Consider the following 21,282-nt stretch of genomic DNA (forward strand, 5'->3'; position numbering starts at 1 on the left):
ATCCGTCATCCACACTGATATGTCTGCCAGACATGCAGAGATGCGATTCGCCACCTGGTCATCAGAAGGGGGAAAGCAGAAGATTAATTGTGTGTCGTCTGCATAATGATAAGAGAGACCATGTGAGGTTATGACAGAGCCAAGTGACTTGGTGTATAGCGAGAATAGGAGAGGGCCAAGAACAGAGCCCTGGGGGACACCAGTGGTGAGAGCGCGTGGTGAGGAGACAGATTCTCGCCACGCCACCTGGTAGGAGCAACCTGTCAGGTAGGACGCAATCCAAGCGTGGGCCGCGCCGGAGATGCCCAACTCGGAGAGGGTGGAGAGGAGGATCTGATGGTTCACAGTATCGAAGGCAGCCGATAGATCTAGAAGGATGAGAGCAGAGGAGAGAGAGTTAGCTTTAGCAGTGCGGAGCGCCTCCGTGACACAGAGGAGAGCAGTCTCAGTTGAATGACTAGTCTTGAAACCTGACTGATTTGGATCAAGAAGGTCATTCAGAGAGAGATAGCGGGAGAGCTGGCCAAGGACGGCACGTTCAAGAGTTTTGGAGAGAAAAGAAAGAAGGGATACTGGTCTGTAATTGTTGACATCGGAGGGATCGAGTGTAGGTTTTTTCAGAAGGGGTGCAACTCTCGCTCTCTTGAAGACGGAAGGGACGTAGCCAGCGGTCAGGGATGAGTTGATGAGCGAGGTGAGGTAAGGGAGAAGGTCTCCGGAAATGGTCTGGAGAAGAGAGGAGGGGATAGGGTCAAGCGGGCAGGTTGTTGGGCGGCCGGCCGTCACAAGACGCGAGATTTCATCTGGAGAGAGAGGGGAGAAAGAGGTCAGAGCACAGGGTAGGGCAGTGTGAGCAGAACCAGCGGTGTCGTTTGACTTAGCAAACGAGGATCGGATGTCGTCGACCTTCTTTTCAAAATGGTTGACGAAGTCATCTGCAGAGAGGGAGGAGGGGGAGGGGGAGGAGGATTCAGGAGGGAGGAGAAGGTGGCAAAGAGCTTCCTAGGGTTAGAGGCAGATGCTTGGAATTTAGCGTGGTAGAAAGTGGCTTTAGCAGCAGAGACAGAGGAGGAAAATGTAGAGAGGAGGGAGTGAAAGGATGCCAGGTCCGCAGGGAGGCGAGTTTTCCTCCATTTCCGCTCGGCTGCCCGGAGCCCTGTTCTGTGAGCTCGCAATGAGTCATCGAGCCACGGAGCGGGAGGGGAGGACCGAGCCGGCCTGGAGGATAGGGGACATACAGAGTCAAGGGATGCAGAGAGGGAGGAGAGGAGGGTTGAGGAGGCAGAATCAGGAGATAGGTGGGAGAAGGTTTGAGCGGAGGGAAGAGATGATAGGATGGAAGAGGAGAGAGTAGCGGGGGAGAGAGAGCGAAGGTTGGGACGGCGCGATACCATCCGAGTAGGGGCAGTGTGGGAGGTGTTGGATGAGAGCGAGAGGGAAAAGGATACAAAGCAGTGGTCGGAGACTTGGAGGGGAGTTGCAATGAGGTTAGTGGAAGAACAGCATCTAGTAAAGATGAGGTCGAGCGTATTGCCTGCCTTGTGAGTAGGGGGGGAAGGTGAGAGGGTGAGGTCAAAAGAGGAGAGGAGTGGAAAGAAGGAGGCAGAGAGGAAAGAGTCAAAGGTAGACGTGGGGAGGTTAAAGTCGCCCAGAACTGTGAGAGGTGAGCCGTCCTCAGGAAAGGAGCTTATCAAGGCATCAAGCTCATTGATGAACTCTCCGAGGGAACCTGGAGGGCGATAAATGATAAGGATGTTAAGCTTGAAAGGGCTAGTAACTGTGACAGCATGGAATTCAAAGGAGGCGATAGACAGATGGGTAAGGGGAGAAAGAGAGAATGACCACTTGGGAGAGATGAGGATCCCGGTGCCACCACCCCGCTGACCAGACGCTCTCGGGGTGTGAGAGAACACGTGGGCGGACGAAGAGAGAGCAGTAGGAGTAGCAGTGTTGTCTGTGGTGATCCATGTTTCCGTCAGTGCCAAGAAGTCGAGGGACTGGAGGGAGGCATAGGCTGAGATGAACTCTGCCTTGTTGACCGCAGATTGGCAGTTCCAGAGGCTACCGGAGACCTGGAACTCCACGTGGGTCGTGCGCGCTGGGACCACCAGAGTAGGGTGGCCGCGGCCACGCGGTGTGGAGCGTTTGTATGGTCTGTGCAGAGAGGAGAGAACAGGGATAAACAGACACATAGTTGACAGGCTACAGAAGAGGCTACGCTAATGCAAAGGAGATTGAATGACAAGTGGACTACACGTCTCGAATGTTCAGAAAGTTAAGCTACGTAGCAAGAATCTTATTGACTAAAATGATTAAAATGATACAGTACTGCTGAAGTAGGCCAGCTGGCAGTGGGTGCGTTGTTGACACTACACTAATTAAGTCGTTCCGTTGAGTGTAATAGTTTCTGCAGTGTTGCTATTCGGGGGCTAGCTGGCTAGCTAGCAGTGTTGTTTACGTTACGTTGCGTTAAAAGAACGACAATAGCTGGCTAGCGAACCTAGAAAATCGCTCTAGACTACACAATTATCTTTGATACAAAGACGGCTATGTAGCTAGCTATGTAGCTAGCTACGATCAAACAAATCAAACCGTTGTACTGTAATGAAAATGTGATACTACCTGTGAATGCGACCGGGTTGTTGAGTTCTATACAGAAGACGTTGGCTAGCTGTTGGCTAGCTAGCAGAGTCACCTACGTTAAGGACGACAAATAGCTGCTAGCTAACCTCGGTAAATTAAGATAATCACTCTAAGACTACACACTAAACCTAAACAACACAATTATCTTGGATACGATGATACGAAGACAGCAAAGACAGCTATGTAGCTAGCTAACACTACACTAATCAAGTCGTTCAGTTGAGTGTAATAGTTTCTCCAGTGCAGCTAATCAGTGGACGTTAGCTAGCTGGCTAGTGAAGACTACGTTAGGACGGCGAAATATGATAATTACGCAATTATCTTTGAAACAAAGACGGCTATGTAGCTAGCTGAGAAGAAATTGCTAAGATTAGACAAATCAAACCGTTGTGCTATAATGAAATATAATGAAAAGTTATACTACCCGCGGGAGCGAAGTGCAGATGCGACCACTCGCTCCAACCGAATCTCAGCCACCCAGTTTAAGACCCTTCACCAAACATTGATACATCCAAATAACCAGTGACGAAAACCTAAACACTGGAACTACTGCTGCTCGTTACGTCATTCCTTCCTGACAGATTCTATGGTACCAGTTATGTTTACATAAACTGAGTGTACAAACATTAGGAACACCTTCCTAATATTGACTTGCACCCTCAGAAATGCCTCAATTAATTTGGGGAATGGACTCTACAAGGTGTCAAAAGCGTTCCACAGGGATGCTGGCCCATGACGCCGATGCATCCTTCCCACAGTTCTTTGAGTGGTTGACCATTATTGATACAGATGGGAAACTGTTGAGTGTGAAAAACCCAGTAGAGGTGCAGTTCTTGATACACTCAAACCGGTGCGCCTGGCACCTACTGCCATACCCCGTTCAAAGGAACGTAAATATTAAATTTTTTCATTCACCATTTGAAATGCACACATACACAATCCATGTCTCAATTGTCTCAAGGCTTAAAAATCCTCCTTCCCTTCATCTACACTGATTTAAGTGGATTTAACAAGTGACATCATGAAGGATCATAGCTTTCACCTGGATTTACCTTGTCAGTCTATGTCATGGAAAGAGTAGGTGTTCCTAATATTTTTTACACTCAGTGTTTACACTATACAAAGCATGTGGACACCCCTTCAAATTAGCGGATTCTGCTATTTCAGCCACACCCGTTGCTGACAGGTGTATTAAATTGAGCACACAACCATGAAATCGCCACAGACAAACATTGACAGTAGAATGGCTTTACTGAAGAGCTCAGTGACTTTCAAAGTGGTACTGTCATAGGATGCCAACTTTTCAACAAGTCAGTTTGTAAAATTTCTGCCCTGCTAGAGCTGCCCCGGTCAAAAGTGCTGTTATGGTGACGGGAAATGTCTTGGAGCAACAATGGCTCAGCTGGAAATTGGTAGGCCACACAAGCTCACAGAACGGGACCGCCAAGTGCTGAAGCACTTAAAAATTGTCTGTCCTCAGTTGCAACACTCAGTTCCAAACTGCCTCTGGAAGCAAAGTCAGCACAAGAACTGTTTATTGGGAGCTTCATGAAATGGGTTTCCATGGCCGAGCAGCGTCGGGCTGGAGGGGTGTAAAGCTCACTGCCATTGGACTCTGGAGTAGTGGAAACGCGTTGTCTGGAATGATGAATCACATTTCACCATCTGGCAGTCCGACGGACGAATCTGGGTTTGGTGGATGCCAGGAGAATGTATTCCTGCCCGAATGCATAGTGCCAACTGTAAAGTTTGGTGGAGGAGGACTAATGGTCTGTGGCTGTTTTTCATGGTTTGGGCTAGGCCTCTTAGTTCCAGTTAAGTGAAATCTTAACAGTTTGGGGAAAGCCCTGGGGGAATGCCCCCATGCATAAAGCGAGGTCCATACAGACATGGTTTGTCGAGGTCGGTGTGGAAGAACTTTACTGGCCTGCACAGAGCCCTGACCTCAACTCCATCGGACAAATTTGGGATGAATTGGAACGCTGACTGTGGGCCAGGCTTATTCGCCCAACATCAGTGCCGACCTCACTAATGCTCTTGTTCTTTGAATGGAAGCAAGTCCCGCAGCAATGTTCCAACATCTATTGGAAAGGCTTCCCATAAGAGTGGAGGCTGATATAGCAGAAAAAGGGGAACCAACTCCATATTATTGCCCTTGATTTTGGAATGAGATATTCCACGAGCAGGTGTCCACATACTTTTGGTCATGTAGTGTATCTGTCCACGAGAGATGAGGTTTGCTATAAAGCTAAGGGATGGGGCTGAAGAAATGTAACCACGGTCAGGGAGAGCAGAACTATGGATGCAAGGACTGAATGATCATGAGGTCAATATTACGTTAATAAAAATGTTTGCTGTTGTAAAAGTTTAACACCTGGGACTTGGCCTAAATGGATAGGGGCTAATTGAAATGTTTCTTAAAGAAGAAATATGAAAAGCATTATGCATAAGCATGGTAGCAATTGAAAGGGAACAGTTTGGAGATCACGGGAAAATAATTAGACCAAAGTTGAGGACACAACAATTCACCTGACACAAGACTAAATCCAAACATTACACTGTTGATTTTATGTGAATTTTACATTTACTGTACTCTTCACCACATTTGTTGATAACAAAATCTTAATAGGGTTTGAGTGAGAGAACTAACTTGTGTCTCCAAGTGGCCATACACCTCTCCAAAATGTGCACAGTTCCTAAGTTATTTCAAAGCACTTTTATGACAGGAAAGTCTTGAACTCTATGTTTTTTTTTCTCCTGGCTGTGCCATTGAGGAAGTAGAGCAAGTACACGTGTGCAAAAACTCAGCAAAAAAAGAAATGTCCCTTTTTCAGTACCCTGTCTTTCAAAGATAATTCATAAAAATCAAAATAACTCCACAGATCTTCATTGTAAAGGGTTTAAACATGCTTGTTCAATGAACCATAAATAATTAATAAACATGCAGCTCTGGAACGGTCATTAAGAAACTAACAGCTTACAGACGGTAGGCAATTAAGGTCACAGTTATGAAACCTAGGACACTAAAGAGGCCTTTCTACTGACCCTGAAAAACACCACAAGAAAGATGCCCAGGGTCCCTGCTCATCTGCGTGAACATGCCTTAGGCATGCTGCAAGGAGGTATGAGAACTGCAGATGTGGCCAGGGCAATAAATTGCAATGCCCGTAATGTGAGACGCCTAAGACAGCGCTACAGGTACACAGGACGGACAGCTGATCGTCCTCGCAGTGGCAGACCACGTGTAACAACACCTGCACAGGATTGGTACATCCAAACATCACACCTGCGAGACTGGTACAGGAGGGCAACAACTACTGCCCGAGTTACACCAGGATTGCACAATCTCTCCATCAGTCCTCAGACTGTACGCAATAGGCTGAGAGAGGCTGGACTGAGGGCTTGTAGAACTGTTATAAGGCAGGTCTTCACCAGATATCACCGGCAACAACGTCGCCTATGGGCACAAACCCACCGACCCTGGACCAGACAGGACTGTCAAAAAGTGCTCTTCACTGATGAGTCGTGGTTTTCTATCACCAGGGGTGATGGTCAGATTCACGTTTATTGTCAAAGGAATGAGCGTTACACCGAGGCCTGTACTCTGGAACACGAAAGATTTGGAGGTGAAAGGTCCGTCATGGTCTGAGGCGGTGTGTCACAGCATCATCGGACTGAGCTTGTTGTCATTGCAGTGCTCTCAATGCTGTGCGTTATAGGGAAGACATCCTCCTCCCTCATGTGGTACCCTTCCTGCAGGCTCATCCTAACATGACCCTCCAGCATGACAATGCCACCAGCCATAATGCTCGTTCTGTGCATGATTTCCTGCCAGACAGGAATATCAGTGTTCTGCCATGGCCAGCAAAGCGCCCGGATCTCAATCCCATTGAGCACATCTGGGACTTGTTGGATCGGAGGGTGAGGGCTAGGGCTATTCCCCTCAGAAATGTCATGGAACTTGCAGGTGCCTTGGTTGAAGAGTGGGGTAACATCTCACAGCAAGAACTGATAAATCTGGTGCAGTCCATGAGGAGGAGATGCACTGCACTGGTGACCGCACCAGATACTGACTGTTACTTTTGATTTTGACTCCCCCTTTGTTCAGGGACACATTATTCCATTTCTGTTGGTCACATGTCTGTGGAACTTGTTCAGTTTATGTCTCAGTTGTTGAATCTTGTTATGTTCATACACATTTTTACACATGTTAAGTGAAAATAAACGTAGTTGACAGTGAGGGGACATTAATTGTTTTGCTGAGTTCAGTTGTTTTGTTTGGAACACATCCCTGCATCCTCACCATCACATAATTACTGTTGTTGTTTTACGCAATCCAAAAACGACCCATTTCAAATCATAATCTGGGTCAGGTGCGCATAATTTGAAAGCTTGTTCTATGAATAGCTAAATTATAAAATATGGATTAAATAAATGCAAGTCCTCATCAATCTACACACAGTACCTCATAACGACAAAGTGAAAACGGGTTTTAGACATTTTTGCAGATGTATTACAAATCAAAACCTGAAATACCTTATTTAAATAAGTATTCAAATCCTTTGCTGTGAGATTCGAAATTGAGCTCAGTTGCATCCTGTTAACATCGATCATCCTTGAGATGTTTCTACAAGTTGATTGGAGTCCACCTGTGGAAAATTCAATTGATTGGACATGATTTGGAAAGGCACACACCTGTTTATATAAGATCCCACAGTTGACAGTGCTTCTCAGAGCAAAAACCAAGCCATGATGTCGAAGGAATTGTCCATAGAGCTCTGAGACAGGTTTGTGTCAATGCACAGATCTGGGTAATGGTACCACAACATTTCTACATCATTGAATACAGTGACCTTCATTATTCTTAAATGCAAGAAGTTTGGAACCACGAAGACTCTTCCTAGAGCTGGCTGCCTGGCCAAACTGAGCAATCGGGGGAGAACGGCCTTGGTCAGGCAGGTGACCAAAACCTGATGGTTACTCTGACAGAGCTTCAGAGTTCTATGGAGATGGAAGAATCTTCCAGAAGTACAACCATCTCTACAGCACTCGACCAATCAGTCCTTTATCAGGCCAGACGGAAGCCACTCCTCAGTAAACGGCACATGATAGCCCACTTGGAGTTTGCCAAAAGGCACCTAAAGACTCTAAGATAATGAGAAACAATACTCTGATGAAACCAAGATTGAACTCTTCCAAGCGTCACGTCTGGAGGAAACCTGGCACCATCCCTATGGTGAAGCATGGTGGTGGCAGCATCATGCTGTGGGGATGTTTTTCAGTGGCCCAGCCAGAGCCCGGACTTGAACCCGATCGAACATCTCTGGAGAGACCTGAAAATAGCTTTGCAGCAATGCTCCCCATCCAACCTGACAGAGCTTGAGAGGATCTGCATGGGAATGGGAATGGGAGAAACTCCCCAAATACAGGTGTGCCAAGCTTTTAGCATCATACCCAAGAAGACTTGAGTCACTAATCGCCGCCAAAGGTGCTTCAACAAATTACAGAGTAAAGAGTCTGAATACTAATGTAAATGTGATAGAAATTAGCAACATTTTCTAAAATGCTTTGTCATTATGGGGTACTGTGTGTAGATGAGAAAATAATCTATTTTAGAATAAGGTTGTAAAGTAATAAAATGTGGAAAACGTCAAAGGGTCTGAATCCTTTCCCGAAAGCACTGAATGTGATGCTCTTCAAAGCAGCAGGATTTTTAATTGATCTGTGTAAAATGAGCTCGCTTGCACTGAAGTGGGAGGGGTGGCAATATCTGAGTGTCCTTAAAAAGTACCAATTTCAGCATGTGCTAGTTGGGGATACTTAAGTCCAACCAAAAGCTGGTCTTAGCGGTAATGCGTTTGGTTATGACATGGATTTTGACAGTGGAAGCACAGCCTATCCAGCCTTGAAGCACAGGGACCATATGGACATGGAACAAGAGAGATGTTATTTTTGCGCCCGTAAACCTCGTATTTAGAAACATAAAAAACAAATGATTAAAAAACAATTAAGCAATTAAGGCGGGGTTTTTTCATGTCCAACGTATTCTCTAAGTTGTCAAGACTATCGATAAAGGGTTTGGCTGACGTGAGATGAGATCATCCGGTGGCACTAATATTTAGAAACGTCCAGTAACAATCGCTTGTTCTCAATTGACTTTGATTAAAAAACAAGCCCTTACCCTACTATAACAAAAGCTAGTATTTTTTATTTGAGAAGAAGTGTGATGCGTAAAGGCCTATACTCATTGAAGCCAAGTACAACAATGTTGACTGTCAACACTCCAAACATTGAACAAACACTGAATGTTGTTTTACTGTTACTGCAGTTTATTAAATAGGATAGGCTACAGTATCAATCCACAATGGACTTGGACAAGAATATTCCATGGCCCCCCAGCTGAATTGGAGCTTATGACAATGCAAAGAAAGTCAATAAACTAGAGAATATGAGACAAATGCATGCAGTATTAAGCCATGGAACGACTGGATTGGCCAGTGAGTGGCCACACCCTCGTCACACCTACAACTTGTTTATTCTTCAAGATCCAGGCCTTTCACACGACTGCCAGCTATTGAGCTCATAATAACGGCTGTGAAAATAGCAAAAATATTTCTGACACACCCCGGACCTATAGCACTACCGGTAGGGCTTAGAATTACCATTGCATTAGGTTTGATCAAATAAAGCCCTCTGTGTGTGTGTGTGTGTGTGTGTGTGTGTGTGTGTGTGTGTGTGTGTGTGTGTGTGTGTGTGTGTGTGTGTGTGTGTGTGTGTGTGTGTGTGTGTGTGTGTGTGTGTGTGTGTGTGTGTGTGTGTGTGTGTGTGTCTGAGCCAAAGACAGTCAGTCAAAGATAGGTTGAGTGAGAAACAGAAGGGAGAAGGACTGACTCAGTGACTGTTTAAGTAATCTCATCATTCAGGCTTTAATTGCCTATAGCTGGGTATTGTCACGGTGGTGTACGAGTTAGGCATTTGCCTCAGCTCATCTCTCTCCTGATGTTTATTAATGCTTTGCACTCAGGCAGAGCAAATCTGCTCTTTACCACAGGCACTCATTTGAATGAAATGGTATGAAATGCATTGGTCTCAGCAGACTGTCATTTCTGTTGCCACATCTCTGACCTTGAGGGAACTTTAGAAACCGATGTAACATTGCTCATAGGCTTGATCACGATCTGAATGCATACAATAGTGAGTCGTGTAAGGACGAGGTTTAGTGATACCCCTTAAAGGAACATGTTTCATTTGATTCTGTTTCTAGACAGTGACTATTATGGGATTTCTCATTTATGGTGATATGGGCCTGTATTAAAAAATCGTCTCAGTGTAACAGTGCTGATCTAGGATCAGGTACCACATGTCCATATAATCATATTCATTATGATGTGAAAGGCAAATCCGATCCTTTATCAGCACTCCTACTCTGAGACGACTCTTTGTGAATACAGAGGGAGTCTGTGTCATGTCATACAGGGAGGGAGGAGTCAGGAGCGATGTCATTTGGTGATGATGTCATACCTTCACAGACTGGACAGCACTCTCCTTCAGGGATGTAGTAGCGTTCACAGTGCAGGATGCCACACTGGGCGGTGAAGCACACCGACACCCCTCCCTGACAGCGGCAGAAGTGGCAGGCGTCCATTCGGAACATGTCTCCGTCATGGTACTCTGACCCGTTGAAGCTGCACGCCGGCTTCGTCTCTAGAGAGGAGATAGGATTTATGATGAGAGAAATGTATCAATCAATCAATCAATCAAATGTATTAATAATGCCCCTATTTTACATCTACAGTTGTCACTAAGTGCTTTTACAATAACCTGCCCTGATCCCAAAGAGCAAGCAGAAGCAGAGGCCCATTGTCTGGGAAAAACTCCCTTTCTTTCAGGGTTATTTCTTACGCCCACCGACCAAGCAATAGCAAAGAACAACATTTTTTAAAAGTAGGAACAAAAGAGAAAAACAGATTATAACGATGACAAAAGTGGTCCAAAATTCCCATCAGACAGCTAGTGTGGTGTCTGTTGTAAAGACACAGCAGAGTTTCAGAAGGCTATGAAATTGGTCTCTCCTAGTCTCCATGGCAACACACGGTGAAAAAAAATCACCTTTCTTGATACAAGGCCTACAGTGGTGAGTGTGCGTCAGGGAGTACAACTCACAGATATCAATGTATGAGAGAGACAGATTGTAAACTATAGTACCTACAGATGGATGGAAACACTGCACCACTATAGGAAAACATTTGATGCAAGACGCACACATTCACACAAAAAGTTATTAACAATGAATAACTTTCAACCCATTTCATCTCCAACACAACACAACTGTCCCCCTGGGCACATACTTGTTGAATCAAGGTTGTTTCCAAGTCATTTCAATTACCTTGAACCAATGTGGACTAGACGTTGAATTGACATCTGTGCCTAGTGGGGTCTTAACTGTTATCCCTCTCAGGAGGAGTCTGTTCACTCCAAGAGCAACTGGTAATCTGTCTGTCCTCTTCAGCTATTAAAAACCATTAAAAAAATGTCTGGTTCAAAAAATATTAAAAAATGCACAAGCATTTAATCTCGTGCAGCTGTATCAGAGAACAGTTCATTCCCAGGAATCAATGGCACAGGAAAATTGGTTTCTACATGTTTACAATTACAGGGCCTGCCAATATGGAATGTTGGGTCTTTCATTTTCTGCTATTCGTTTTGTCAATTAGTTGTGGTTCAATGAATAACAATGTGATGGGACGATACTGCATGCATGGTTGTCACACCAGTGAGGGCTATGGATTCACTCAACAATTTTCTAATCAGGCCCACTTCTGTTCATATGTTCTTAAATGCTGTTCTGTGTATGTGTGCGTGCCTCCCTCCTCGTATCGACTGCTATGGTGTGTGTAAAGCATTGGAAGGTATGTGTGCGTGTGTGTGTGTGGGAGGGGGTATCACAATTTTTTTTCACTGCAAAAATTTAAACACAAAGCAGTCCGAAACTTTTTGGTCCTTTAAAAACCTGCAGTATGTCAAATATTGTGTGCTATAGCTTGGAAAATAAATACATGTGACTCTGGATGACAACATTTGCTTCCAACATTAGGGCTGTTTTCCTAAAGAATTTATATCCACTTCGTGTTTTGTTTGCTTGCCACGATACTAACAAGTATTACGATACTGGTATCATCCCGGCCCTATTTACGGTCTATTATGATGGCATCAGTGTGTAGGTGTCATACAAGGACATCACTATACAATGCATGTATTTTGGGAGCAGTGTTTCAACGTCCTCTTTGTGATTTCTTGAGCATTTGATTGGGTCTGCCTGGAGTGCAGGTAATGGAGATGGGTGGAGTTTGCACTTTTGGTAGCAATACCATTGGTTCCATTGAGTCAGAAACTCAATCAAGAACTGGTCCAAGAACTTGGAAGAAAAGCTGGGGTCTCCAGAGCTACAGGCTGCAGTGGATCAGAGCTGCCTGGGAGAGTAGTAAGAGAGTTGTGGGGCAGAATTACCATGGCAGATGGTAATTCTGGCATCGCATACTTCCTTCCCAGATGTTCACTGAGTGCCTCCGTCTTGGGTATTATTGCCTTTATAAATGAAACAGTTACCCACTGGCACATGAAAACCACAGGCCAGCAACACTAATGGCTACTACAGCAAAACACTGTACTGTGGTTAGGGGGTACCAATGATGCAGGACAGACTGATGTTGTATTCTGACGCATGGGTAACAACACATCCATACTATAGGCTTGTGAATGGACAGGGCCAGAGGGGGTCCTCTGGGACTATTGCTTCTCAGTATACAGGTACCTGCCAAAATAAAGGAAACAGTAAAGTAAATTAAGGATACACAGCATATACTGTATATACTGTAGAAAGCAGATGCTTCCACACAGTGGAATTAACATCCCAAAATGCTTAGGGGTCATGTATAAAAATGCTGAGCAGGCCCAGTTGCCCATTACTTTGGCTACTTCAGTACGTCTCAATCACCGGTCCCAATTGAACCCTTATGGAAGATTCTGGAGTGGCGCCTGAGACAGCGTTTTCCACCACCATCAGCAAAACACCAAATTATGGAATTTCCTGTCGAGGAATGGTGTCGCATCCCTCCAATAGAGTTCCAGACACTTGTAGAACCTATTCCAAGGTGCATTAAAGCAGTTCTGGTGGCTCGTGGTGGCCCGATGCCCTTTAAGACACTATGTTGGTGTTTCCATTATTTTGGCAGTTACCTGTGCATCATGATGCATTTGAAGCACATGGTTATTCTCCACCTGGATATTTTCCACATGGTTATTATCCACCTGGATATTCTCCACATGGTTATTATCCACCTGGATATTCTCCACATGGTTATTATCCACCTGGATATTCTCCACATGGTTATTATCCACCTGGATATTCTCCACATGGTTATTATCCACCTGGATATTGTCCACATGGTTATTATCCACCTGGATATTCTCCACATGGTTATCATCCACCTGGATATTCTCCACATGGTTATTATCCACCTGGTTATCATCCACCTGGATATTATCCACCTGGATATTCTCCACATGGTTATTATCCACCTGGATATTCTCCACATGGTTATTCTCCACCTGGATATTCTCCACATGGTTATTATCCACCTGGATATTCTCCACATGGTTATTCTCCACCTGGATATTCTCCACATGGTTATTATCCACCTGGATATTCTCCACATGGTTATTCTCCACCTGGATATTCTCCACATGGTTATTCTCCACCAGGATATTTTCCACATGGTTATTATCCACCTGGATATTCTCCACATGGTTATTATCCACCTGGATATTCTCCACATGGTTATTCTCCCTCTGGATATTCTCCACATGGTTATTATCCACCTGGATATTCTCCACATGGTTATTCTCCACCTGGATATTCTCCACATGGTTATTATCCACCTGGATATTCTCCACATGGTTATTCTCCACCTGGATATTCTCCACGTGGTTATTCTCCACCTGGATATTCTCCACATGGTTATCAACCACCTGGATATTTTCCACATGGTTATTCTACACCTGGATATTTTCCACGTGGTTATTATCCACCTGGAAATTCTCCACATGGTTATTATCCACCTGGATATTCTCCACATGGTTATTCTCCACCTGGATATTCTCCACATGGTTATTCTCCACCTGGATATTCTCCACATGGTTATTCTCCACCTGGATATTCTCCACATGGTAATTCTCCACATGGTTATCATCCACCTGGATATTTTCCACATGGTTATCCTCCACCTGGATATTTTCCACGTGGTTATTATCCACCTGGATATTCTCCACATGGTTATTATCCACCTGGATATTCTCCACATGGTTATTATCCACCTGGATATTCTCCACATGGTTATTATCCTCCTCGATATTCTCCACATGGTTATTATCCACCTGGATACTCTCCACATGGTAATTCTCCACCTGAATATTCTCCACATGGTTCTTATCCACCTGGATATTGTCCACATGGTTATTATCCACCTGGATATTCTCCACATGGTAATTCTCCACATGGTTATCATCCACCTGGATATTTTCCACATGGTTATTCTCCACCTGGATATTTTCCACGTGGTTATTATCCACCTGGATATTCTCCACATGGTTATTATCCACCTGGATATTCTCCACATGGTTATTATCCACCTGGATATTCTCCACATGGTTATTATCCACCTGGATATTCTCCACATGGTTATTATCCACCTGGATATTCTCCACATGGTTATTATCCACCTGGATATTCTCCACATGGTTATTATCCACCTGGATATTCTCCACATGGTTATTATCCACCTGGATATTCTCCACATGGTTATTATCCACCTGGATATTGTCCACATGGTTATTATCCACCTGGATATTGTCCACATGGTTATTATCCACCTGGATATTCTCCACATGGTTATTATCCACCTGGATATTCTCCACATGGTTATTATCCACATGGATATTATCCACATGGTTATTATCCACCTGAATATTCTCCACATGGTTATTATCCACCTGGATATTCTCCACATGGTTATTCTCCACCAGGATATTTTCCACATGGTTATTATCCACCTGGATATTCTCCACATGGTTATTATCCACCTGGATATTCTCCACATGGTTATTCTCCACCTGGATATTCTCCACATGGTTATTATCCACCTGGATATTCTCCACATGGTTATTCTCCACCTGGATATTCTCCACATGGTTATTATCCACCTGGATATTCTCCACATGGTTATTCTCCACCTGGATATTCTCCACGTGGTTATTCTCCACCTGGATATTCTCCACATGGTTATCAACCACCTGGATATTTTCCACATGGTTATTCTACACCTGGATATTTTCCACGTGGTTATTATCCACCTGGAAATTCTCCACATGGTTATTATCCACCTGGATATTCTCCACATGGTTATTCTCCACCTGGATATTCTCCACATGGTTATTCTCCACCTGGATATTCTCCACATGGTTATTCTCCACCTGGATATTCTCCACATGGTAATTCTCCACATGGTTATCATCCACCTGGATATTTTCCACATGGTTATCCTCCACCTGGATATTTTCCACGTGGTTATTATCCACCTGGATATTCTCCACATGGTTATTATCCACCTGGATATTCTCCACATGGTTATTATCCACCTGGATACTCTCCACATGGTAATTCTCCACCTGAATATTCTCCACATGGTTCTTATCCACCTGGATATTGTCCACATGGTTATTATCCACCTGGATATTCTCCACATGGTAATTCTCCACATGGTTATCATCCACCTGGATATTTTCCACATGGTTATTCTCCACCTGGATATTTTCCACGTGGTTATTATCCACCTGGATATTCTCCACATGGTTATTATCCACCTGGATATTCTCCACATGGTTATTATCCACCTGGATATTCTCCACATGGTTATTATCCACCTGGATATTCTCCACATGGTTATTATCCACCTGGATATTCTCCACATGGTTATTATCCACCTGGATATTCTCCACATGGTTATTATCCACCTGGATATTCTCCACATGGTTATTATCCACCTGGATATTCTCCACATGGTTATTATCCACCTGGATATTCTCCACATGGTTATTATCCAGCTGGATATTCTCCACATGGTTATTATCCAGCTGGATATTCTCCACATGGTTATTATCCAGCTGGATATTCTCCACATGGTAATTCCCCAGCTGGATATTCTCCACATGGTTATTCCATGACAATGAATGAGTCTTGGAGATTGACTGATTGTGTAAGCAGTTTGCTTGCGCAGAAACCAAGCTGAAGTCATACTTTGAATCTCTGTAGATCTTATCCCTTTCTCTTCACAGATAAGCAGGATGAGATTTGCAGACAATAATTTAGCAAATTGTGAATGTTGATTGTTGCTGAACGTTTTGTGACCTACCTCTCTCAATAGACATATCATCTGGCATTTTGTAATACCAGTATGTTTCTTCATTGTTTGGTGAGAAAAGTCTTCCAACATGGAATGGGTTACCAGATTTTGTAGCCATTTGATCTTTTAGATGTTTGATTGAACTGAACCACCGTTTGCCATTATTAATCCTAAAATGCCATTCAAGGTGTCTGTCTCCAGGTGATGTCAATTTTATGAGCCTTCACAGAAAATAATTCTTAAGGGGAAGACTGCATCCAAAAGCATTTTCATATTTCATATTTCCTAACACACGTCGCCCACCTGGCCGGATGGAAATCGATGTCATCGCTTCTAGTGGCACTAGTGTGTGTGCATGTGTGTTTTTGTCTCATGATGGAAGGGTACAGAGCCCTGACAGGGAACACTTGACAGAAAATGGTTGGTTTTTAATCAGAAAGACATGGTTGAATATCTTAAGCATATATCGCGATCCAGCAAGCTACAGCCATATAAATATTCAACTATGTACAGTACATTATCCATACCAGATAACTTCACCTTGCCTAATAGTATTGCTGCTATAGTTCTGTTGGTCCACAATACACCTACATATAACCAAGCCTTAACCAACCTTTCAAATAGTAAACACTAATGCAGGATCAGGATCAAACCTTTGAAGCTTGGATCACTCAAAACTCACCCAGAAAGCAACTTATGATATTACAGTTTGGCGGGCAGTATATTACAGATAGCCAGGGCTATGAAACATCGATACTTCAATGGCTAAAGTGTTTATTTCTCATACTTAAAAACACTCTTATTGCCAAAGTGTTCCCCTTGGGCATGCTCAATGAAAGTCCTGATCTCATGTAGAGACAAAGACACTCTTATTGGTAACTTTTAACAAGGCTTTAGATCTCAATACCTGGAGGTCTATTTAGTTTCACCATGGTGATGGATGAGTCCACTGTCTCAGATATAATCCTAGAAAGAAGCCTATAAAGCAAAGGCAGGGATCCAACATGGCTTGGCAAAATGTGTGTGTGTGTGTGCGTGCGTGCATGTGTGTGCATGTGCTTTTTAATGGATGTATCTGTGTGTCTTGAGTCAATAGAGAAACACACCTTTCTAAGCACCTCCATAATCTACTTCTGATACAGCAGAGTTTCATCTTTTGGCAGTAGATAAACAATGGTGTGCCTGCCAAGCCAGAGAGCCAAAGAGCATAAGGACATCAATTAATCAAAAACAACAGATGTGGATGTTGTGGCACTGCGTGATAGAGGAATCCTGTAAATATTTGATAACCCACCAACAACCTGGATACAGATTCACCATTGGCTGTGAAAAGCTTTGGAGGGAACAACATTTAAAAAAGAAAGAAATTGTAATAGCTATTGTACCTGTTGTGATTTGCATTCTGTGAATATAGTTGGAAAGGTATTGCCAAAACAAACCAGAACTTATTATGATGGTATGCCTTTCATGCAAAAAAAGTAAACTCTTCAGATTGTGAAATAACTGTGTATCAAGGACACAATTGAATGTGCACTGAGTGTACAAAACATTTTGAATACCTGCTCCTTCCATGACATAAACTGACTCGGAGGATCCAGGTGAAAGCTATGATCCCTTATTGATGTCAATTGTTAAATCAACTTCAATCTGCGTAGATGAAGGGGGGGAGGAGACAGGTTAAAGAATGATTTTTAAGCCTTGAGACAATTGAGACATGGATTGTGTATGTGTGCCATTTAAGTGCTTTTGAACGGGTATGGTATTTTGTGTAAAACGCACCGGTGTCAAGAACTTCAACGCTGCTGGATTTTTCACACTCCACAGTTTCCTGTGTGTATCAACAATGGTCCAATACCCAAAGGGCTGCGGGAAGCATTGGAGTCAATATGGGCCAAGATCCCTGTGGAAAGCTTTCGACACCTTGTAGAGTCCATGCCCCGACGAATTCAGGCTGTTCTGAGGGCAAAGGGGGGTGCAAATCATTATTAGGAAGGTGTCCCTAATGTTTTCTACACTCAGTGTTCCATGTCCATGTTTCATGTCACATAGTACACATTTACGCCTTCATTCACCTTCTTTACCCTGAACTCTGTTTCCTTGCTCTTGTAGTGGTGTGTGCTGCAGACATTGTCTCACTTAGCATTTCCATTATGTCCACAAATCACACTTCCAAAAGCAACACCTGGCTGTCAATCAAAATATTGACAGGCACGCGTTGCCATGGCGACAATAATCAAACAACACGCCGCTCCATTCCACAGCCTCACTTTCACCACCGCATGCCCTCAGGGCAATGAAGAGTAATCCAACACACAACACACACACACACATGCAGCACTTTGCTATGCTTTGTCATCTGGATTACTGTTCTCTGTCTTCATATCCATAAGTCACTCAGTCTAAAAGGTGATAAAGTCAGTCAGAGTTCAAAGAAATACTTAGGCTACACATTTCTTCATGCTGTTAAGAAAAGAGCATCACTCGAACCACTTAGTAAACCAACTCTTACTCGTACACCGTGTGAGCGTCTTTGACTGCTAACTCACAAGCTAAGGCTAAGAATAAGGCCTACGTGCTGTGCCACGGCAAGCATGCACAAACAACTACAAACTTCACACCGATATAATTTAACTCCAAATTCATAGCACACAGAAAGGCTGTATTCAGTGAACCAATTTTGTTTCAACTGCAGTTCTTTTCTCATAGCACACAGAAAGGCTGTATTCAGTGAACCAATTTTGTTTCAACTGCAGTTCTTTCCTCATAGCATACAGATAGCCTGTACTCAGTGAAACAATTTTGATTCAACTGCAGTCGAAACAAAATTGGTTCATTGAATACAGGCTTTCTGTATGCTATTAGTTTGTAGTTAAATTATATAAGTGTGAAGGAGCATGAGAGTGTGTGAGGAGAGAGAATAAGGAGGGAGCTACTAGTCCAAACACACACACACATAAACTCAGCAAAAAAACAAATGCCCCTTTTTTAAGACCCTGTCTTTCAAAGATAATTCATAAAAATCCAAATAACTTCACAGATCTTCATTGTAAAGGTATTATGGTCACAGTAACGAAACTTAGGACACTAAAGAGGCCTTTCTACTGACTCTGAAAAACACCACAAGAAAGATGCCCAGGGTCCCTGCTTATCTGTGTGAACGTGCCTTAGGCATGCTGCAAGGAGGCATGAGGGCTGCAGATGTGGCTAGCGCAATATATTCTAATGTCCGTACTTTGAGATGCCTAAGACAGCACTACAGGGAGACAGGACGGACAGCTGATCGTCCTCGCAGTGGCAGACCACATGTAACAACACCTGCACAGGATCAGTACATCCAAACATCACACCTGCGGGACAGGTACAGCACGGCAACAACTGCCCGAGTTACATCAGGAACGCACAATCCCTCCATCAGTGCTCAGACTGTCCACAATAGGCTGAAAGAGCCTGTTGTAAGGCAGGTCCTCACCAGACATCACCGGCAACAACGTCGCTGGACCAGACAGGACTGGCAAAAAGTGCTCTTCACTGATGAGTCGCGGTTTTCTATCACCAGGGGTGATAGTCGTATTTGCGTTTATCGTTGAAGGAATGAGCGTTACAACGAGGCCTGCACTTTGGAGGCGGAGGGTCCGTCATGGTCTGGGGAGGTGTGTCACAGCATCATCGGACTGAGCTTGTTGTCATTGCAGGCAATCTCAACTCTGTGCATTACAAGGGAAGACATCCTCTTCCCTCATGTGGTACCCTTCCTGCAGGCTCATCCTGACATGACCCACCAGCATGACAATGCCACCAGCCATACTGCTCGTTCTGTGCATGATTTCCTGCAAGACAGGAATGTCCGTGTTCTGCCATGGCCAGCGAAGAGCCCAGACCTCTATCCCATTGAGCACGTCTGGGACCTGTTGGATCGGAGGGTGAGGGCTAGGGCCATTCCCCCCAGAAATGTCAGGGAACTTGCAGGTGCCTTGGTGGAAGAGTGGGGTAACATCTCACAGCAAATCTGGTGCAGTTCACGAGGAGGAGATGCACTGCAGTACTTAATGCAGCTGGTGACCGCACCAGATACTGACTGTTACTTTTGATTTTGTCCCCCTTTGTTCAGGGACACATTATTCCATTTCTGTTAGTCACATGTCTGTGGAACTTGTTCAGTATATGTCTCAGTCGTTGAATCTTATTATGTTCATACAAATATTTACACGTTAAGTTTGCTGAAAATAAATGCAGTTGACAGTGAGAGGACGTTTATTTTTCTGCTGAGTTCATATTTATTTAAAAAAATATATTTCACCTTTATTTAACCAGGTAGGCTAGTTGAGAACAAGTTCTGAATTACAACTGCGCCCTGGCCAAGATAAAGCATAGCAGTGTGAACAGACAACAAGACAGAGTTACACATGGAATAAACAATAAACAAGTCAATAGCACAGAAGAAGAAAAAAGAAGAGAGAAAAAAAAGAGTCTATATACATTGTGGGCAAAAGGCATGAGGAGGTAGGTGAATAATTATAGTGATAAATGATCAGATGGTCATGTGCAGGTAGAGATACTGGTGTGCAAAAGAGCAGAAAAGTAAATAAATAAAAACAGTATGGGGATGAGGTAGGTAAATTGGGTGGGCTATGGACTATGTACAGCTGCAGCGATCGGTTAGCTGCTCAGATAGCAGATGTTTAAAGTTGGGGAGGGAGTTAAAAGTCTCCAACTTCAACGAAGAGAGGAGTGAAGGATTTACACAATGTAATCTACCATGTAACCTGCTTTAATGGTATATCTCATACCAGGCCCACTCTGACTAGTATAGCTACATATTAGAACTGAGACAAACATATGGATTAGATTATATTGATTAGATTATATTTGAGTAGTTTTTAAGGTTCAAATGAAAAGGCCAACGGCCTTCATTTGATATCTACAAATGAAAATGGTATTAATAGCAGTCCAATCCTAAGGTAACTGTGGTCATAGAAATATATATACAGAATAATAGATATATAATAATATATCCCTGCTACATTATGTGTGTACTTTCCCATGGTAAAAAACAACAGTCAGTTACATTGAGGTTTGATAAACACACAGTGGGTCATGTAGTTTGTTTTCAGCAGACAATGTTCTACAGGATTATCATCACCATTATGTTTATAGAAAACAGAGAAGCAGAGGCCTCTGTCTG

At 43.6% G+C, this 21,282-nt stretch overlaps 1 protein-coding gene across 1 annotated transcript in view; it reads right to left on the bottom strand.

The window, feature by feature from the left end:
* The window catches only part of crim1 (cysteine rich transmembrane BMP regulator 1 (chordin-like)), a 201,832-nt gene that overhangs the window by 60,773 nt on the left and 119,777 nt on the right, over nucleotides 1-21,282 (bottom strand). The window contains exon 6 of the mRNA XM_046367155.1: nucleotides 10,165-10,347. Within this exon, the coding sequence (XP_046223111.1) occupies nucleotides 10,165-10,347 (183 nt within the window). The remainder of the gene's footprint in view (nucleotides 1-10,164; nucleotides 10,348-21,282) is intronic.

The sequence above is a fragment of the Oncorhynchus gorbuscha genome, linkage group LG10 (assembly GCF_021184085.1).
Source record: "Oncorhynchus gorbuscha isolate QuinsamMale2020 ecotype Even-year linkage group LG10, OgorEven_v1.0, whole genome shotgun sequence".
NCBI classification, from domain to species: Eukaryota; Metazoa; Chordata; class Actinopteri; order Salmoniformes; family Salmonidae; genus Oncorhynchus; species Oncorhynchus gorbuscha.